The sequence below is a fragment of the Cavia porcellus genome, unplaced genomic scaffold (genome assembly GCF_034190915.1).
Source record: "Cavia porcellus strain 051 isolate PalLab524CR breed Dunkin Hartley unplaced genomic scaffold, mCavPor4.1 scaffold_20, whole genome shotgun sequence".
Lineage (NCBI taxonomy): Eukaryota > Metazoa > Chordata > Mammalia > Rodentia > Caviidae > Cavia > Cavia porcellus.
The window spans coordinates 68728071-68748270 of NW_026947503.1; the positions used below are offsets into that span (position 1 = coordinate 68728071).

Below are 20200 nucleotides of genomic sequence, written 5' to 3' on the forward strand. Positions count from 1 at the left end.
GTCTGAAATTTCACTTAGAGAAATAGTAAGAATTAGGCCTTGAAGTTTAGGGCAGGCATGGGTGAGTCAGAGTTCTGTCCTGAGCACAGAATCCATGCAAAGGCCCAGGATAAAAAAGTGGGAGAAATGGGACTAGAAGAGTGGAATCATGTCAAGACTCTGGACAATGGTTAACAGCTGTGAAAGGTTTTAAACCAGAGTGTGAAAATGATACTCTTTCCCTTTAAAAACAAACTCAGACTTTAATGTTAAAAAAAAGTGAATAAAATTGTGGTGGGAAGATTATTTCTGGCTTTTGCAGTCATCCAGGTAAAAGATGGTGGTCTAACATAGAGTAGGGATCCTAGAAATGGACAGAACAGGTCTGAGAGAGATTTTAAAAGCCAACATGATAAGACTTGGAGAGTAATATAATCTAGAAATTAGGAAGAGAAAAGTCAAAGATAAGATTTCTGGCTGGTGATGAATTGTTAACAGTGTTAATGATGGAGCTACTTTTAAGGAAAACCTCCTCCCTGGAGATGTGCTCTTGCCAAGATTACCAGTGATCACCTTGTGACCAAAGCCACTGCTCAGTTTCAGTCTTCATCTTAATCTAGAAGCAGCATTTTATGTCTTCTTCCTGCTCTCTCCTTCCCTTGGCTTCTGAGACCTGTGCCACAGTAGTTCCATTGTGCCTTAACTAGACATGCTAAGTCTCTAACCTGTACTGTTGGAGGGCCCCAGAGCTCAGTTCTTGTGAGCTCTTCTCTGTTACCCTCATACCTGAGGAGGCATCATCCACTTTGATGGTTTTAAATACCCTCTCAGTGCTGTAATATTACTCTTAGATTCTTTTTACCAGACTTTCCCCTTCAGTTCTGTGGTCATCTTGGATTCAAATGTGCAAGGCAGTACTCTGCCACCACTCACCCCAATTAGTTTCTTTCAGTTTTCTGCTTTTTATAAATATTAGCACCATCCTTGTAACTGCTCTTCTACCTGCTAACCCTCATATTCACATCTAGTCCATCAACATATACCATATGCTACTTCAAAATGTATCCTCTCTTTAACATCTGGAGCACATTTTAAGGCGATGGGGCATACTGAGAGGCTTGACTGAAACTTGTTGAGCTTATGAAGGCTGTATCTTGGAACAGGTACTCATGTAGATACTATTACTGCCACATTGCCACTACTACTGCCACATTTATCAAAGTAAGTTACAGTGAAGCTCAACACTGAGCAGTAAGTAAGTGAGCCAAACTCTAAATAGGAATTAACAAGCCAAGAGAGGGAAGGTTAAACTGTGAACAAATAACATAGTTCCTCTACAGACTACTATACATGGCTAGCATTTGTCCATTTTACCAGCTTTTATTTCAGATCCTGTGCACTAACCTCTTTTTTCCTTTTTCCACCTGCTTCTTATATCTAATGTCTATATTCTTTTCTTAGTGCTGCCATTATATAGTATCACCAATCAGGTAGGTTAAAGTGACAAAACTTTAAGTTTCACAGTTCTGAAGGCTAGAAGTCCAAAGTCAAAATCCATTAAGGACCATGCTCCTTCCAGATACTCCAGAATCCATCCTTGCCTCTTCTTCTTTTGGTAGCCTGATGCATTTCATGGCTAACTGCAGCATAACTCCAGTACCTACCTCCATCTGATCACCTTATTTGATCACCTTACTTTGGCCAAAGAGGTCATATGGACCTACATCTCAAGATGTGAACATTTGGGGCTCAGAGGGGTGACTATTAAAGTTATAAATGTGTCCCTCAAGAATGGTGAGTCAGGAGGATCACAAGTTTGAACTCAGCCTGGACAACTTAGTGAGACCCTGTCAAGAGAGACAGAGAGACAGAGAGATAGATAGATAGATAGATAGATAGATAGATAGATAGATAGATACAGAGACAGAGGAGGGAGACTGAGAAGAAGGAAAGAAGGGAAGAAAGAAGGAATGAAGGAAGGGATGAAGGACTGGGGACGTAGCTCAGTGTCAAAGTCCTGAGTTCAGTCCCTATTTAAAAATGGTAAAGTCCTAAGTTTAATACCTATGAGTGCGACCTTACTTGGAATTAGATAATCAAGTTAAGATGGAGTCATACTTTATCAGGTAGATCCTCATCCAATATGAGAGGAGATGAGACAGCAGAGGCAGAGACAGGAGTGATGTAATCCAAGCCAAGAAGCCAGCAGACCATAGACACCAGGAGGAAGCAAGAAAGGGTTCTAGCCTGATACTTGGAGCATGAGTTTGAGACATGAGCTGATCACATTTTTCAGAATGTTTAGATAGTCAAGTGACAATGTAGTCAAATATTTATTCTTTAAATTTAGATGGTAATGGAACGACTTAGATATCTGAATCTAAAAAGAGCGGCTGTGTTAACCAAACTTCAAACTGCAGAGGAAGAAGTTAATGACATTATGGAAACTGTAAGTTTCATTTAACTGTTTGAAAGTTAAACTGTTCAGTATCTGTTGTGAGCTTATTTTATATCATTTCAAGGTCTAAAAGGAATTTCAGGGATGTCTTTTATAAAAATGGGTTTGTCTTCTGGAAAATATCTATAATGTTAGCGTAGATGTTCTTTTGGACAACAAATACAACAAAACAAATTTCCAAATGGAAAAAACCCAATAAAATCAGAACATTAACCATAGGGACGATGAAAAATAAACAGAAGTTCACTTGGAAAATTTCATAACACTGAAGAAAGGAAAGACATAAAAACCCTCAACTATGTACTCATTTATTCATTCAGTCAACCAAATGTTTGGGTGTTCTCGGCACTATTGGACTGTGGATATGAAAGTAATCAAATTACAACTGCTATGTGCTAGAAAGGCTACAAAGACTTTTAATTGGAGTATGCTGGGAAGTTTAATTTTACTCTAGAAAGAATTTTTGTAGGAATAGAAACTGTTAAAAAATCAAGATCATAAATAGATATCATAATTCAAATAAACTAATTATTGAAGAAAGGTCACTTTTTATCCATTACCATATAATCTTCAGTAGGTCAATGCAGTGGAATATGATCCTCAGTATCATGAACTAGTGCTAAATAAGGAAGATAGGTGGGTACAGAGACTAGGAAAAATAAGTATATGCTGAACTTCCAGTGATTATGGAAGGAAAAATAAAAACCATCTATAAAACCTGTGGGATATTTCCCAGCCAGAAAATTTGCCTTTAGGATTTTCTGTATGTGAATATGTAGTGTGTTATAATTCCCTAAGTGTGTACCACTAATTGTACCTGGCCTTTTTCAGAAAAGGACAGAGATTGCCTTTGTGTTTGCTATGGTTATGTTCATTATTTATCTTTCCCAGGCATTCTTTCTCTCTGGCAGTCCACATGGGCAACATACTGCACATGGTGGAGGCATGTGTAGCAATCCAGAATGTTTAGAACTAAGACCTGTAAATGTCTTTTTATAGGATCCAGACAGATTCCTCTACCCAATTAAATTTAGGAATCTTTAATATTTGTTGCATTATAGGAACCTGGTTGATTAAAGTTGATTGATTTCCAAGTTTGTTCTGACTTGTAACTAGATGTCACCTCAAAACTTCATATGCTCATTAGATAGGCTTTGCAGAAGTGGCTGGATTGAGAGATTGCAATACTGTAATTCAGAGTGTGTGGTAACTAAATTTTTGTAGCATAATTGTGGGTGTGTGTAATGGAAGTTCCACTTTGGATGTAAGTGACTCCAATCAATAGGTGTATAGTGTGGATGGACACAAGGAAGGAAGATTTTTTCATTTGCTGTTGCTGCTGTCTTCTGCCTATCATTCCATCAGCTGTCTGTCCTCTGCAATATTCCTCTGTCAGGCCACCTATCTTGGAAGCAACTGATTTATGGACTGAAACCTCTACAAACTGTGAACCAAAATAAACCTTTTCTCTTTTAACTTTGGGTGTTGAGTATTTCTTTTTTCTCTTTTAAAGAGAAAAAACCCCACAATTTCAAAACATAATAATTAGAGGATAACAATAGTTAATATATTGTGTATTGTTATTTTTAAATTAATTATTTCAGAGTATAGGATATCTTCATTTAATTATCTAAGCAATATTAGCACAAGCCTTTCTTTTCAGTGACCTAAGAGAAATTAGTGAAATAACTATCTTAACTATCTTTTGGATATATATATATAATTTCTTTCAGCTGCTCACACTAGGGAGACAATGTGATGCTTACATATCTTGAGTGTGATTTATTTCACTTAATTTTATATATAAATGGATTATGTAATTTCTTTCAGGCAATTTTGTCAGCTTTCAATGGAGTTTTTAATTTCCTGGTAATCTCTTTGAATCTGTTTCAAGTATTCTAGGTTTTTTTTTTAATATTCTTCATCAAAGGTTTTCCTCCTTTTTAAAATGTTCCTTCATTCTTCCAGATGTGTCTTTTAAAGAAGTGCTTAGCATTTCTTTTATTAATCTTGTATCTTGCTTTAGTTGTATTAATATTTCAGTTTTGAGTTCATCTATAATGTCAGAAAGATATTTCTTTATGTCAGCTAATGCTGTGTCCAATATTGCATGTTTGCCGCCCTTAATCTCTTCTGTATTTACCTCTCCTGGACTGATATTCCCTGGGTTGGGGCTGGAGGCTTTTTCTTATTTCTTTCTTTTGTCATGTTTCTGGTTTCTTCTGCACAGGTTTATGGTGGAGGTTCCAGCCCTTTTCCTTATTGGTTATGGTTCTTCTATTGGATCCCATCCAGGGGCATGACCCAGCCAAAGCATATCCTACCCATCTGCTCTGGGCAGGGAGCAACCATCTGAAGTCACTACCATTCCTTGTTCAGGCCCATCCTGCCCAATACCAATATGTCATCCAGTTGGTCACTCCTCTCCCACAGGAGGACCAAATTCCGAGCACTCACCATGGTTGAGTGCAGGTCTTATGTCGGTGTTGTTCTTTGTTGGGCTCACCAACTCCTGACTTCAGCACAACTGTGGCTCTGGTGGTGAAAGCACCATGATTGTAAGCTCTCACCACCAGAGTCTGACCAGCTCCAGTGAGAGTGCTGTGACCACAAGTCTTACTGGCTCCTTTTTCTTTAGTTTCTTCCTGGTTCAAGAGGATCCATCTCCCTGTGTCTGATCTTCTCCAGGATGTTTTATTCTGGCATCTGAGCTGTTTCAGAGAGGCTCCTTATTTTGCTGTTTACTGATCTGCCATCTTCCAAAACTCCCCTAGTTTTTGATTCTTTGTGATAGTTCCTGTGCAGTTGGGTTTTTTTTTTCTTAAAGTCTTTGCCTACATCAATGTCTTTAAGGGTTTTATTTATTCTATCTTGTAGCAGACTTAATATTTCTTTCCAATATTTAAATCTTTGGTTCATTCCAAATTCAATTTAGTGTATAGTGAAAGATAAATTTTCAGTTTTAATCTTTGGCATGTGTGAGTGTCGGGTATTTTGTCTCAGTGATGGGAAAACCAACTTTTTTATTTTAAGGAGAATAAAACCAACCAAAGTAAAACAAAATAAAGAAATCAAAACAAAACAGTGTAAGTGATACAGGATTTCAAAACAAGATGATAGAAATCAACAATGGCTACCATAATGCCTTTTGTTGTCTTCAAAATAGCTGCCCATATCATCAGACATAGTAAAATCAAACAAAGCAGAATAGAATAGAGTCAATAAAAACAAAACAATGAATGCAATACAGGACTTCAAAACAAGATAATAATAAATCCAAAATAGAATATATCTGTTTATCTTTGAAATAGATGCCCATTCCATCAGATATAGTAAAATAAAAAAGACAAAACAATAAAAGTAAACAAAGCAAAACAATGGACATGATGCAGGACTTTAAAACAAGATAATAGGGAAAATGGCTACCACCTTCAGAATAGATCCTCCATAGATACTATACTGTGTATAGTTACTCTCTGAATAGATGATCAGAATACTGGCTTTAAGTCTGCAAAGTCAGTGAAACACTAAACACTACAAGCATTAAGTAGCTATCATCTCAGCCTGTACTTTTCCAGATCAGCCAATTGGCTCTTCTTGTCTTCCAGCCCACATGCTGGAAGGGGCTGTCCTCTTATTCTACTTCCCATACCCCAGACATGGCACTAGCCCACACGAAGGGACTGGATTCTTGTTCTCCTTCCCACAGCCTGTGAATGGCATTGACTCACAGTAAGGGGGTGGCATCTGGTTCTCCTCTCCACAGCCTTCACATAGTGCCAACTCACAAGAAGGAGTTGGATTCTGCAGCCTGCAAATGGTGCCAGCTGACAGGGAGGGGCTGACATCTGGTTCTCCTCCCCATGGTCTGTGCGTGATGCCAACTCACAGGAAGGGGCTGGATTCTTGTTCTCCTCCACAGCTAGCGCATGGCACTGTTTCACATGAAGGAGCTGGCTCCTTGTTCTTTCCGTGGCCTGCAAATGGAACCAACTCACAAGAAGGGGCTGGTTTTCCTCCCCACAGCCCATGCATGGCACTGACTTACAGGAAGCATCTGACTTCTCCTCTCTGCAGCCCACAAATAGCACCAACTCACAGGAAGGAGCTGGCATCTGGTTCTTCTCCCCGCAGCTCAAGCATGTTTTTGACTCAGAGAGAGGGGCTGGATTCTTGTTTTCCCTGTGGTCTATGCATGGCACCAACTCTGGGAAAAGTAACTGAAACAAAATTTTTCTGTGTTTTGAAGGATCTTAAATGTATGTTCTTCAGCTAAACCCAAGTGATTTTTAGAGACACAGTATAAACAGAATGTTTAAAGCAGTAATTTTTACTACATGGTAGGGTAATCCAGGAAATTTTAAAAAATATATCAATACCAACACCAGTTAAAACAGAATTTCTAGGATTGAGATAACACATTAACTAAAACAAAATAAAATAGTTTATGACATCAAAGGCAAGGTCAACAAAAGAAAAAATAGGTAAATTGAATGTTGAACAAATTAAAAGCTTTGGGCATAAAAGTACATAGTCAATAGAGTCAAAAGATAATCAATAGGATGGAGGAGAATATTTGTACATCATGTAGCTGATAAGTGACCAAGGTTCAGAGTATATAAAGAAGTACTACAGTTCCACCACAATAAAAGTTCTTAATTCATAAATGGACAAAGGACTAGCATAAGCAATTCTCCAAAGAAGATATACATATAAATGGCCAATAAATACATAAAAAGATGTTCAATGTCTCTAATCATAGAGAAATACTAATTATTACTGCAGTGAGAACTACCTCCTATCCATCAGGGTAGTTGTTATCCAAAAATCAGAAAATAAGTGTTGGTGCAGATGGGGAGAAATTGGAGTCTTCTTGCATTGCTGATGGCAGGTACTGTCTAAAATAGTTTAGTAGTTTCTCAAAAACTTAAGCACAGAATGTACTATATGATCCAGGAATTCCACTTTTAAGTCTGTCCCCTGAAGAACTGAAAGCAAGAACAGGAACAGATATTGAACTCCAGTGTCTATAGCAGCCAGCAGTCAGATGGCGGGGAAATCCCAATGTCTGCTAGTGAGTGAGTGGATAAACCAAAAATGATATGTACATATAATGGAATATTATTTGGCCTTAAAAATGAATACATGATATGTATTCTTTAAAAAGGAACACAAGGATACAGGATATAATATGGATGATAATTGAAATAAGCCAGATACACAAGATACTATAATTTCTGTTTTATGAAATATTTAGAAAAAGCAAATTTGTGGGAACAGAAAGTAGGATAGAAGTTACTAGGGGATTAGGGTGGGAAAACTGATTATGGGTAGAGTTTCTGTTTGGGATGATGGAAAAGCTCTAGAATGGGTAACAGTGGTAGTTGGGGGACCTTGTGAATATACTTGATAACACCAAATTGTACACTTAAGATAGTTAAAACAGTAATTTTAATCTATGTATATTTTATGACATTTAATAAACTAGAAAGCCTCCTTAGAACGTTTTGTTACACAGCGAGAGAAAAGACTCACTGATTTAAGGAGGCAAGAGAGGAACAAAGACCTTAGAGATTTTAGTTCTGGTGAGCAGTGTGAAAGCCATACCACTTGTCTAGTAGAGAGAAGGAAGTATGGATGGTGGGGATGGCATGCATGAAACTACAGCATTGGTTTCCAGTCAGACTGGCCTGGGCCTAAATTCTAGCTCCATAGTTACCAGGTCTGAGTGTAACTTGCATTTTGAGACCATAATGCTGAGATAAATCAGACACACAAGCTTAAGTATTGCATGGTTTCTTTTATATAAGAAACCCAAAGTATAAATAATTTAAAGTGCAAAACAAAAGATGACTAGGAAATCAAAAGGTAATCCTTTCTTAGATGTGAAGGGGATCTGGAGTGGAGGGAAAGAGTAGATAGGAGAGGGAAAGAATAACAAGGATTAAAGTGATGTGTATATACACTAGTTCCAAGAGATGAATACAATTATTATGTATCACTTACACTAATAAATAATCTAAGTGCTGTATGATGGGAAGTCCAGAGGTTATTCTGAGAGGCTCAGGTAGGTATGGTACTTGAAGACAGTGGCATCTGTACCAGCTTTCTGTTGCTACACTCAACTCCACCCAGCTGTGGCTGTGCCTAAGACCATCTCAAATGATTCTTTGGTTCAGTATACTTCAGTCTTTTGATGGAGACAGAAATATGGTGGGAGGTGGAGGAGAGGTAATGTGGACCGAGTGATTGGAGTAACCCCAGCCACCAGTACCCCCTTGAGATTTCCAGCTTTCCATTTCTGCTCTGTATTCAGCCCCCTTAGCAGTACTTGACCCCAGGTCTTTTCAGGATTTTTCAGAATGAATCAACTGGCTTCTTTCTGGTTCCACACCTGTCACATACATCTTTGCCATCACAGATACTTAGTTTTCATCTTTCTAAGTCAGGCACCACTCTTAACTGCTGTCTGGCTTGCAAAACTGTATCCATAGCTGGTAAGCTGTGAGCTATGACCAACATCTTTGGTCTCTTCTCCATTCTCTATGTACTTATAAGCTTATTATTTTCTTAAAAAAATTCTTTAATGATCATTTTACCAAAGTTTCAAAAAAGGATAAATACATGTGATCAATCTGTCTTGTTTAACTAGCAGACAGTCCTGCGAACCTTTATGACTATAATTTCAGTGTCATTGAGAAGCTGCTCTTGTCTTCCCCCAGCTATCAGAAATGTGGCTTGAAAGGGTGGGAACTTGAGGGTGGAATGTGGTCTGCTATTTCATCACTTTCTCTGTGTTTGAAGAAGTAGGGAAGAGAATAGAATGATGCCTCCTGACTTCTCTGGGGTGTTTCTGTCCTAGCTTATTGTTTAGGACTCTAGAGAAGACTGATTGCATCCACAGATGAGGTTCTCAGTCTTTTATAGCTGTTCTAGGCTTTGGTGGCTTCCTGACCATTGAGCTCTCCTTCCTGTCCTCTACCCTGTAGGCATCATCCTGCAGCATGTACCTCTGTGATTTCAGATACTGAAAGGGTACAGGCAAGATGATGGTGCCCATCTTATTCGATATACATGACCAACCGTCGAGCCAGCCGATGCATGTTCCACTCACATCTGAAGGGAGTTAGCCTTTCCTCTTGACAGTTTCCTACTGTGCCCTCTCTAGGGTTCTCTCCTCCCTTGCTGGGGTGGCATACGAACATGTGTGTAGTCTGCAGTCTGTAGACAGCAGTCTTTTTTTTTTTGTCTTTTTCTTTTTTATTGGTACCAGGGATCGAACTCATGACCACCTGCTTGCAAGGCAGGTGCTTATGCCGCTGAGCTAAATCCCTAGCCCCTGTAGACAGCAGTCTTTAGGGACAAATTGCTCAACATCTTCTCCAGGTTACTGATATGAAGGATTGTTGAGAGAATCTTCAAATTTTAAGAATGAAAGAAAGACTTATAGAATGAATAAATGCAAAAACTATTTTGTATATAGTATCTCACTATTTAAATGTGTATATATTAACGAATTGACTAAGAATCTGGCACATTTTAAACCTTTTCAATAAGAGTTTTTCAAACTCTTGATTTTTTAAACAGTGATAGAAAATGGTCTATTTTATGCTTTTTCTACCATATGATGGCAAATGGTTAGAAAATTTTAAGTAAGGTTTTCTTACAGAAATAAGTATTAGTCTTACTAAGTCTAGGACTAGTGCAAAATGTGGTACATTAGGAAAAAAGCCAAACATTGCATTGTAAACTATTTCTTAAATAGAAAAGCTCTATCAAATAAGAAATGTAATATTTAATACTCTCATTTCAGCAAAATTTACATAACATTTTTAAGTTTAGCATTTGTGTGTTCACAGGAAGAGCTGTTCCGTACTCTTGCATCTTGTAAACTTATTGCAGCAAGATACAAATGGCAGAGGAGCCGATGGGGGCGTATATGTCCTGTGGCTTTAAAGGAAGGTAACATTATTTCAGGATTACCTGATTTTTCTGTGAGGTAAGTAAGATTTTTCAGAGCTTAATTTTAAAACTTGTCCATATATGTTTTCAGTTGTTTATTATTATGGGATTTTTAAAGTTTTCTAGGTAAAATATACTGTCTGTCATCAGAAGAAGCATTAAAAACATTTTTATTGAACCCACGTCCCTATCTTCTTCCACCTATGCCAGCACCACCATGTAAAGTATTCATATTTGGACCTCAGTATTCAGGGAAAACAACACTCAGCAATTTGATTGCAGAATATTATAAAGGAAAGGTAACTATCATCTCTTCCTATCTAGATTATAATTTGTAGAATTTTATTTGTTCTCAATTTTCTTAATTTTATGCTGCCAGCTGGGTGATTTTTCCAATCGACTTTAGTGTCACTTGCAAATCATCATCTCTTTCTGCTTCCCTCATGTGTTTAATGAATTTTAAATGTGCTGGTTCTAAGAAAAGTCATATTACTACATGCTAAAGAACTGATAACAATCATATTATTGTTAGCAGTTACATAATGATCTTTTAACCATTTTACATTCAAGTATCATAATTTATTGCTTATATTTACAAATTGATTGTATTTTGGTTACATGATAGAATTTGGGTTAATATTTAGAGCATTTATAATTTTCCCATTTAAAGACATGAAAATTTATTTCTGATCTTCAGAAATTATGAAAAAATAAATGTTTATTTTTCTAAGCCACCAGGTTTTGAATTGCTATGTTATGCAGAAATTGGACAATGAATATTTCCAAAACTAAAGGTGAATTATATTTCATTAAAATATAAAATATCTCCCTGATAAAAGGCTTCAATTTTTTAAAAATGATATAATTTGAGAAAAGATTTTTGAAACAAGTATAAATTAAAAGTGTTTCTCGCACTGTGTACAATAGACCTTTGAGTTAAGACTGTCTCACATACAGACAACTTGGGTTATGACCAGAATTTTAGGTTTAACTTATGACCAAAGCTTTGAGTTATGACCCAAATGTTGGCCACTTGTGTAGTTGTAAACAGATTTGCAATGCCACAAAACCCATGCAAGCTTGTGTAAGCATCTGTCTGAGCCCAGATGCACATGTTTGTAGACATGGTTTTGGTTAGTACTTTATATAGTCACTATAATTACTGCTATCAAAAGCTAGAAAAGAAGCTAAAGGAGGAGGGAAGGTAAAGAAAACAGTAACAATCAAAAAGAAGGAAGAAATTGTGGAGAAATATGAGAGTGACATTCATGTGACCAATCTTGCTAACATGTACAGCATGTCAAAACCCACCATCTTGACAATCTTACAGAAAAGACTTAAGGAAGCTAGTATTGCTGAAAATGTTATTCAGATTAGTAAGTCACAATCAACAATAGAGGTAGGCGAGGTAAGCAAGGTAGAAAAGCTATTATTAGTATAGTTAAACAAAAGACAGATGGCAGATTATAGCCTATCTGTCTATGATTTACTTTTAAAAAGCTAAGGCTATAAATGAAAATCTTGTAAAGGATATAATACATCAATGAGTGATAATGGTGAAACATTTTGTGCCAGTAAGGCAGGGGGGTGTAACGAGGCAGTGCTAAGCAGCCAGTGCTAATAAAAGGGCTGCTGAAAATTACACTACTTTGACTTTTGCTCTAAAGTTTTTAAGCTGTGATGAAAATTCCCAAGAGAGTATACATTATCCAGGAAGAGAAGAAAATGCCAGGTGACAAGACTATGAAGGAGAGATTAACCTTACTGCTATGTACCAATCAAATAGTGATTGGATTTATCTCTCTGAGACCCCCAGAGTATTCAGAAAATGTAAAGTCATAATGAATAGGCTAGAGATCATGTGGAGATCTAATGAAAAAGCCTGGGTAACTAGGTACTTTTTCTTGAGTGGATCAGGGAGGCTGTTAAATTTCTAGAGGACAAAAGTTAGTTTACCATTCAAGGCTCTCCTCATCGTGGGTAATATTCCTGCTCACACTCAGGATTTGGAAGAAAAATTGTCTAAATTCCCATGGCTCTCAGTTGAGTGCTTCTCACCTACTACAACTCCTCTACTGCAGCCTATGGACCAACAGGTTATACCTAATTTGGTATATACCAAGGAGCTATAGCCCAAGCTATATACTAAAGAGCTGTTCCTGAAGTGCTTCTGGATAGTCTCAGATACATATTTAACACTTAAAAAATTCTGGAAGGAACATTACAGCATCCTTTCTTGTGTGGAGTTAATTGAGAAATCCTGAGCTAATGTCTAAGGACACTGAGACCTTTCTGGAAGAAAGTGTGGCCTAACATTATACAGGAGAGAGACTTTGAAAGTTGCATAGAGGAGCCTCAGCCTTCAATTGACTCTGTGATGGTTGATTTTGTCACTATAGCAAAGTCTGTAGGCTTAGAGTTAGATAATAGTGATCTGAGGAGCTTGCAGAGGAATTGTCTACAGAGAAACTTAAGCAAATGCTGGTTGAGCAGCAGAGAATGGCAGTTGAGGTGCTTTTCAAAGGGGTGGCGGGGAGTGTCAACAATCAGTGCAACAAATTCTTCTGAAACAAAGGAAATCCTGAAAAAATGAACAGAACTACAAAAAGTTGTAAAGAAGACAAGAAGAAGCCAATGATTGCATTTACTTACTAAATGACAATGCCATGTCATACAACAGAATTCTGATAAAGAAAAGACAGAAACAGTATTTAGTTCTGGAAAGGATGAGACCTAGTGAGCCAGAAGCAGGTCCTAGTGAGTTACAGACTGTCCCAACAGGAGAAAGGATACCAGAGAGCCATATTCTTGATATTCTTATGAAAGGGGACTCTTCTTCCAAACAATAACCAGCTTCCAGTTTATCCTCCCTTCCTGCAGGCCAAAGAATGCGTGCAGTATGAAATCGTTTCTTCTGGTAAACTAGGCACATTTTATAACTTTTTGGTGCATACACTAAGAAAATTATTGGCATTTCTGGTAAATTAGGTGCATTATACAAGCCTTTTTTTATTATGAAAAGATTATGTAAGGGATGCTTTGGGAAGTTTGAAATGCATTATGGGCATTTCCATTACTTATTATGGGAAAAATAGTCTTGATGTACTCTGGTTTCTTTTTAGATTATAAAAACAACTTGAGTTATAACCAGCCCTCATGAATTGAGTTCATAAGTCACGGGTCCACTATACATAGTATTCCTACAAATGACAAAGAAAAAGACAAAAAAATAGGCAACAGATAGCTAGAGAAAATCACAGAAGATAAGTTTCCAGTGGAAAAAGATTATGAGAAGATGCTAACCCTTCTTGGATGATAAGAAAACATGAAATAATAAAAAGATACAATTATTTACCCTTAAAAATGACTTTTGTTGCCAACGAGAGCATGAAAGAATGGCAAGTTTATAAAACTATTAGTAAAACTATAAATTGTTACCATCTTTCCAAAATAATCTTTAAATTCCATCCATGATGTGATCCATTGTGTGATCCTTGAGAGAAGGGAAGTTCAGGAGTTGAGCCCCATGATTAATGCCTACACCAGCAGGGAATGGTGTTTCTTCTGAGCTAAGGAGTCTGAGGCTGGAGTTCTGAAGCAATCGTAATTACGAAGGAGAGCTCTAGAAGAGAGGCAGCTGCTTGGGTCAGGATGGTGAGAAGCCTGCATGTCCAGAGGTTGGGCTGCACATGTGCTTCATAAGGCTTCTCAAGGCTCACTAGAGGATGTATCCTACAGGGTTACAAATGAAGTAGGGATCCTGGGGTTTGAGCAGGGTTAGGTCATGGGACAGTTGTGGTCCAGTGAGAAAGGAGAGAATTTATTAATAGCCAGGACCTCACACTGATGCACAATATTAGGATTAAAGATACCTGCCTAGTCCAAGGAATATTCCATACCCACCCTAATGGAGCCTAAAATGTCCTCAGTAAGATCCAGAGAATGAGTTTGGAGACTGAGTCCTGTCAAACTTAGAAACAGTTTAGGTTTTCCAAAGAACTTTGGATTTAACAAAGCATCAAATGCAACTTCTAATGTGATAAAGCAATAATTGAACTGTCTACTGGAACAAAACTCAATACTGACACTCTTTAAAAGAAAGTAATAGTCCCTAATAGTGAGACTCTAGTACTGTGTCACATTATCCAACAAATAATGAAAAATTATGAGACATGCAAAGAAATAGAAAAATATGACCCATATCAAGAAAAAAGAAAGTAGTAGAAACTGACCCTGAAATGAACCAGATTTTAGAGTTAGCAGAGACAGTCTTTATGGCAGCTTTTTAAATATGTTTGTGATCTTAACAAGAGAACATATTAGGAATATCATGAAATAAATTTAAATTATATTTTAGAAAAGAACAAAATGGAAATCTTGTAACTAGAAATAAAAAAAACTGAACTGAAAATTTACTGAATTAGTTTAATTGCTGATCTGAGTTTGCAGAAGAACTTCAGGAATGATCAAAAAATTTCATTCTGAAGCACAAATGGCCAATCAAGTATATGGAAAAATTAAAGTATATGTTCAAAATCTTTAACTCTTAGGGAAATGCAGATGAAAACAACTTTCAGATTCCATCTTACCTTAGCCAGAATGACTTTCATCAAGAACACAAAAATAAATGCTGGCAAAGGTATGGGAAAAAATGAACCCTCACAGATTATTGGCAGGAACGTTAATTAGTATAACCACTATGGAAATCAGTATGGAGATTCCTCAAAAAACTAAACATAGACATATTTGATCTAGTTAAAGCTCTTCTGGGTAATTTTCAGAAAGAAGTAAAGACATCATACTACTATAGTGTTGCATGCATGCTCATGTTTATAGTGATACAATTCATGAAAGCAAAACTCTGGAAACAGCTTAGATGCCCTGATGGGAAAAATGGATAAAGAGAATGTGGTATATGCACACATCACAATATTATTCAGCCAAAAAGAAGAAGGGATTCATGTAATTTACATTAAAATGGATGAACCTAGAGAACATCATGTTGTGAAATAATTCATAGTCAGATGTCACATACTTTATCTTGCATGAGAACCCTAAAATCTAAATAGATAAAATAATAAAATGAAGGAGAAATGATAGAAAATCGGAAGGTAGATCTCTGGAGATGAAGAAGAGAATTGGGGAAAGAGGAAGAAGGTGAGAGGGCATTAAGGAATTGAAAACGATCAAAATGTGTTATAGGTACGTACCAGTTCCCTCCAGATGAACATCACTAAAAAAAATCATCAGTAAAAAAAATAAAATAAATTCTAGAAGACGATATGGTGACAAAAAAACCCCAAAAACAAACAAACAAAAAAAAAGAAAGCATTTGCAAAGGACCAGGAATTAAAAACTAAAAAAAGAGGAAGAGAAAGTAAGGGATTAACTACAATGGAGCAAAATGGAAAGTTTTTAGGGTAATAAAGAAGTTCAGAATGTTGATTTTGGTTGTGGCTATATGTAAATATTTGTAATAAGTCATCAAGTTGCACATATAAATGCCTACCTTTTTGTTTGTAAAGTTGATTTAATTTGCATAGTTTTAAGTTTTGTGGTTTAAACCAGAAGATCTATATCTATATATAGAGAGATGGAGAGACAGACAGAGACAGAGAGACAGACAAAGACAGAGATATCCTGAATATAAATTTAATTTGTATATGTAGCATCTTACATAAAAAATAGCTGAATTTTTTATTGAAGAAAAAAACTAAACAATTAATGGACTTTGAATATAACTCTAAAGATACTTCAAGTAGTATCAATATATCTGACATATAGAAATATAGATAAGTAGATGACTAGACAGGCCAATAGATGATATATTTAGTATTCATAGTACATTTTGCTTATGTTGATTTTATCACATATTTTTTTCAGGTAGTTGACTATGCCACACTTGTTCAACCACGTTTTGATGAGGCTCGTGAAGCATTAATAAGAAATACTATAGCTCGGGCCACTGAAGCAGCTATTAATGTTGTGGAAGAAAAGCTTCTCACAGAACTACGAGCTAAAAGACAAGGTGAAACAGTTTTAAAAATATGTGTTCTAAATTTTGGTAAACTATTAAGCCTGGCTAGTTAAGGGTACAAACTTTATTTTGCTTATGTGGTAGCCTTGGCACCTTGTAAGTATCCAGTCTCTTAAAATAAATGGTCAAAGGAGTGGATATACATAAATTGATTCATAAGTAAAAGCTTTCAATTGTAGATCTTTAGGGAAAGGAATCAGAAGGAGCTTCTAAATTTGGATTTTTAAAAATTTTTTGAGCCTATGTACTGTACTGGTGATAGTGTTTATACTTTAATAAGAATCTTCCCAAATCTTGGGGAATTTGTTTTAGGTTTATATGTTACTCCTGTTTATAATTAAGTCTTTGCATTTGGGAAATACTAATTTCAAATCCAGAAAGTAATAATGCAATGAAAATGGAAGAAACTTTGTGCATTATCTTTACTGTTCTTGATAAGTTTATTCCTGCATGTTTTGTCTTTTTGTTGCTCTTAAAGGGAATCATTTTCCATAATATGTTCCAAACAGTTATTTCCAGTGCAGTATAAAGTAATTTTTTTATATAATCACATTCACTGAGTGATTTACTTAAATTCCCCTTTATTTTATATGCTATTTTTTAGATTTTCCTAACAGGAAATATGATATTTAGCTTTATACCTAAACTAGGAAGATGAAACTATTTAAATAGCAAGGAAATAACACTTTCCTATGTGGTAATACTGAGGTTTTTTTTTGTTGTTGTGAAAGAACATTATTTGTCTAAAAATTATGCCTGTCTTTTTAGCCTCAAACAGGTAAAAAAACCCAACATGGTGTTCAACAGATGTCAAAATGCAAAACAAAAGACTAGCACTGAAATTGTATGAAGATTAGATGAACTAAAATGAAATTATAGTTTCAGTATAGTATCTTCAAAATGAACATCAAAATTTTAAAAATACAATTTACAAACTGAAGCTGGAGAACTTTTGACCCAGAATACTCAGAGAGCTTTCTAGAACTATTAACCAAATGAAGTCATTAATTAATTCAGCAAATACTTGACCTACTTTGTATTAGACTTGGCTGTGGATACTATGAGACAGAGGTGGACAAGATCCTTGAAGCTCCCATCCTTTGGATACTTCATGTTCAGAGAGGGTATGGGAGTTTAAAAAAAAGCCCCATGAACAGATAGAAAAAGATAATACAGTAACAAAGGGGACAGTGACCAAAGCAGGGATTCTAGAATATTGGAATAAACTCTTCAAAGAGGAGACATTAGACTGAGACCTGGATCCAAAAGAATCATACTTGCCTCCCTATCCCAACTACCTGTTGTTAACACAGCCAATTATTATCTTTCAGCTGAGAAAACTTTAAGAGAACTTCAAAATCAATTTGGAGAGAAGGCATTTGAAGAGTTTCCAGAGTATGTGTCTAAAGGCTTAGGAGAATTGCACTCTTCAGTTGATGAAGGAGGTAAAGAAAAATATTGATGATATTGTTGGCTGAAGCTTTCCTAATACAAGTAGGTTCTTGACAAAGTGTGTTACCTTTTTACTGCAGCACATTCTCAAGAATCTCATAGAGACAGTGCTCTAGAGGACACATTAGAAAGCAGAACAAAGTCAGAAGATGCTCTTGATGATCAAACTGCTAATGCTGATAAAGACGGTAATGAATGCTGATGCCATGAATATGGATGTTATTTTTAAATTATTTTACACTTGATTATGTTTTTATTGAATATTAAAATTACCACAAAATGAAAAATTCAGAAGAAAACTAGCTGTCCTCTTATGTATTTAAGTAGAATAGCTATAGAACAAAAGTAGACTTACTTGAATAAAGAAGAAACCAGAAAATGGGGAGTCAAATACAAGGACAGCCCATAGGAAGAAAGTTTTGAGTGTTTCTAAAGTTATAAAATAGTTATTGTATAATTATAGATATTTTCTTAAAAACTCTCTGTTTCCTTTAATGTATTAGAATAAGAGCATTATAAATCCATCATTGTGATTGGTTTTTATCATTTATCCATTATTTGGTTTACTATTTTAAAATTTTCTTTTCATATTTTAACATAACTGAGAGAACATTGCATTATGTTACTTAAATTATGTAATGATGTATAGTATATCATTACATAATAGGTATAAAGTACTCTGCCTTTTTTACATGCAGCATACCATTTAATTATATTTTTTAATAAGGAAATATTTAACTCATTTTAAATTATTACATAGTTTGCCTATGAATATATAGTAATTTTAACCAGTTCTTTTATGTTAAAAATTTACGTTACTTTTTTTCCATATTTATAAACATTATTTTGGTGAATTTTTGATATAAAATTTTGTTTGCATGTCAATATAAGGTTAGGGTGTGAAGTTACTGACAAATTGCTGCATATAAGGCTGGGGAGTTAGATCTATGGCTCAAGTGTTTGCCTGGTAAGCACAATGTTATGAGTTCGAACCCAATATCAAAAATAAAACAAAAATTGCTTTGCATAAAAGTTGTTTCAATTTATGTCTTTCTAATTAATATACAAAGTACATGTCAGGTTTTCCTAGCATTTCTCTCATGTTAGTTTTTACTTTTTACATTTATTATTTTAATATTTGTTAACCTTTTCTTTTTTAAATTTTATTTAAAGAAAGACTAAACAAAACAGAAAATAGGTAGAAATAATACATACATTCAGAGAAAAAAACAAACAGTAAGAAATCACTAATTGATGTTTACATACTGTTTTACAAGTAGTTGTTCAAGATACAAAAATGGAACATGTAAAGTGGAAATTCAAATAGTGAAACTGCAAACAGTTCTGTTCAACTGTCCAACAAAAACTTAGTAACATGGTTGTCAATCCTATACACTTAAACATACATGGAGTCATCCATACCTTCATTTATGTTTAGATTAAACGAACTAAAGCAGGTTAAAATCATTCTGAACAAAGAATAATAGTATTGCTGGATTTCACATCATGACACTCCATGATCAGCACTGGGTACTGTATCTTTTTTAAAAATTTAATTTAAAGAAAGACTAAACAAAACAGAAAACAGGTAGAAATAATATATAATTTCAAAGAAAAAAATAAACAGTGAGAAATCACTAGTTGATGATTACAGATTGTCATCTTACAACTAGTTATTCAAGATATGAAAGTGGAGCTTATGAAGTGGAGATTCAAACAGTGAGACTGCAACCAGTTCTGTTCAACAATCCAACAAAAACTTAGAAATATGGTTATCAACCCTATACACTTAAACATACATGCAGTTATTAATCTCTTCAATTAATGTTGAGATTTAATAAACCCAAGCAGGCTAATATCACTCTGAACAAAGAATAATACTATTGCTAGGTTTCATTTTATGACACTCCAGGATCAGCCCTGGGTATTTTAGTGTCTCTTTTTCTTCAAAGTATCTGTTCATTTCATCATGTATCATATGTTCAGTTCTCATAAACTGTTTATAGATTCTACACATGCACGCGTCTTAACATGTATTTCTATTCTTTCTATATTAGAGGGAGAAAGAAAACAAAGCAAGGCAAAAGAAAACATATTCCTATAAACACATGAAATGAAATAAACATATAAGACTGCTGTTGCACAAATCATTCTTCCTGTGTTGTCTCTTGTTATCTCCAATAGAATTGGCTATATCATCAGACATAGTATAATTGAATATGTTGGTATATAACAGTATTAATAAAAACACAACTTTGTATATATATAGAACTTCAAGAACTGGCAGTTATCATAGAGTCTTGTCATCTTCA

At 35.4% G+C, this 20200-nt stretch overlaps 1 protein-coding gene across 4 annotated transcripts in view; it reads left to right on the top strand.

Moving 5' to 3' along the window:
* The window catches only part of Ak9 (adenylate kinase 9), a 147470-nt gene that overhangs the window by 38735 nt on the left and 88535 nt on the right, over positions 1 to 20200 (top strand). For all 4 annotated transcript variants that reach the window (XM_063232018.1, XM_063232020.1, XM_063232019.1 and 1 more), the window contains 6 exons: positions 2330 to 2428; positions 10297 to 10436; positions 10518 to 10698; positions 16283 to 16427; positions 17768 to 17881; positions 17969 to 18076. In XM_063232018.1, coding sequence (XP_063088088.1) covers positions 2330 to 2428; positions 10297 to 10436; positions 10518 to 10698; positions 16283 to 16427; positions 17768 to 17881; positions 17969 to 18076 — 787 coding nt within the window. The remainder of the gene's footprint in view (positions 1 to 2329; positions 2429 to 10296; positions 10437 to 10517; positions 10699 to 16282; positions 16428 to 17767; positions 17882 to 17968; positions 18077 to 20200) is intronic.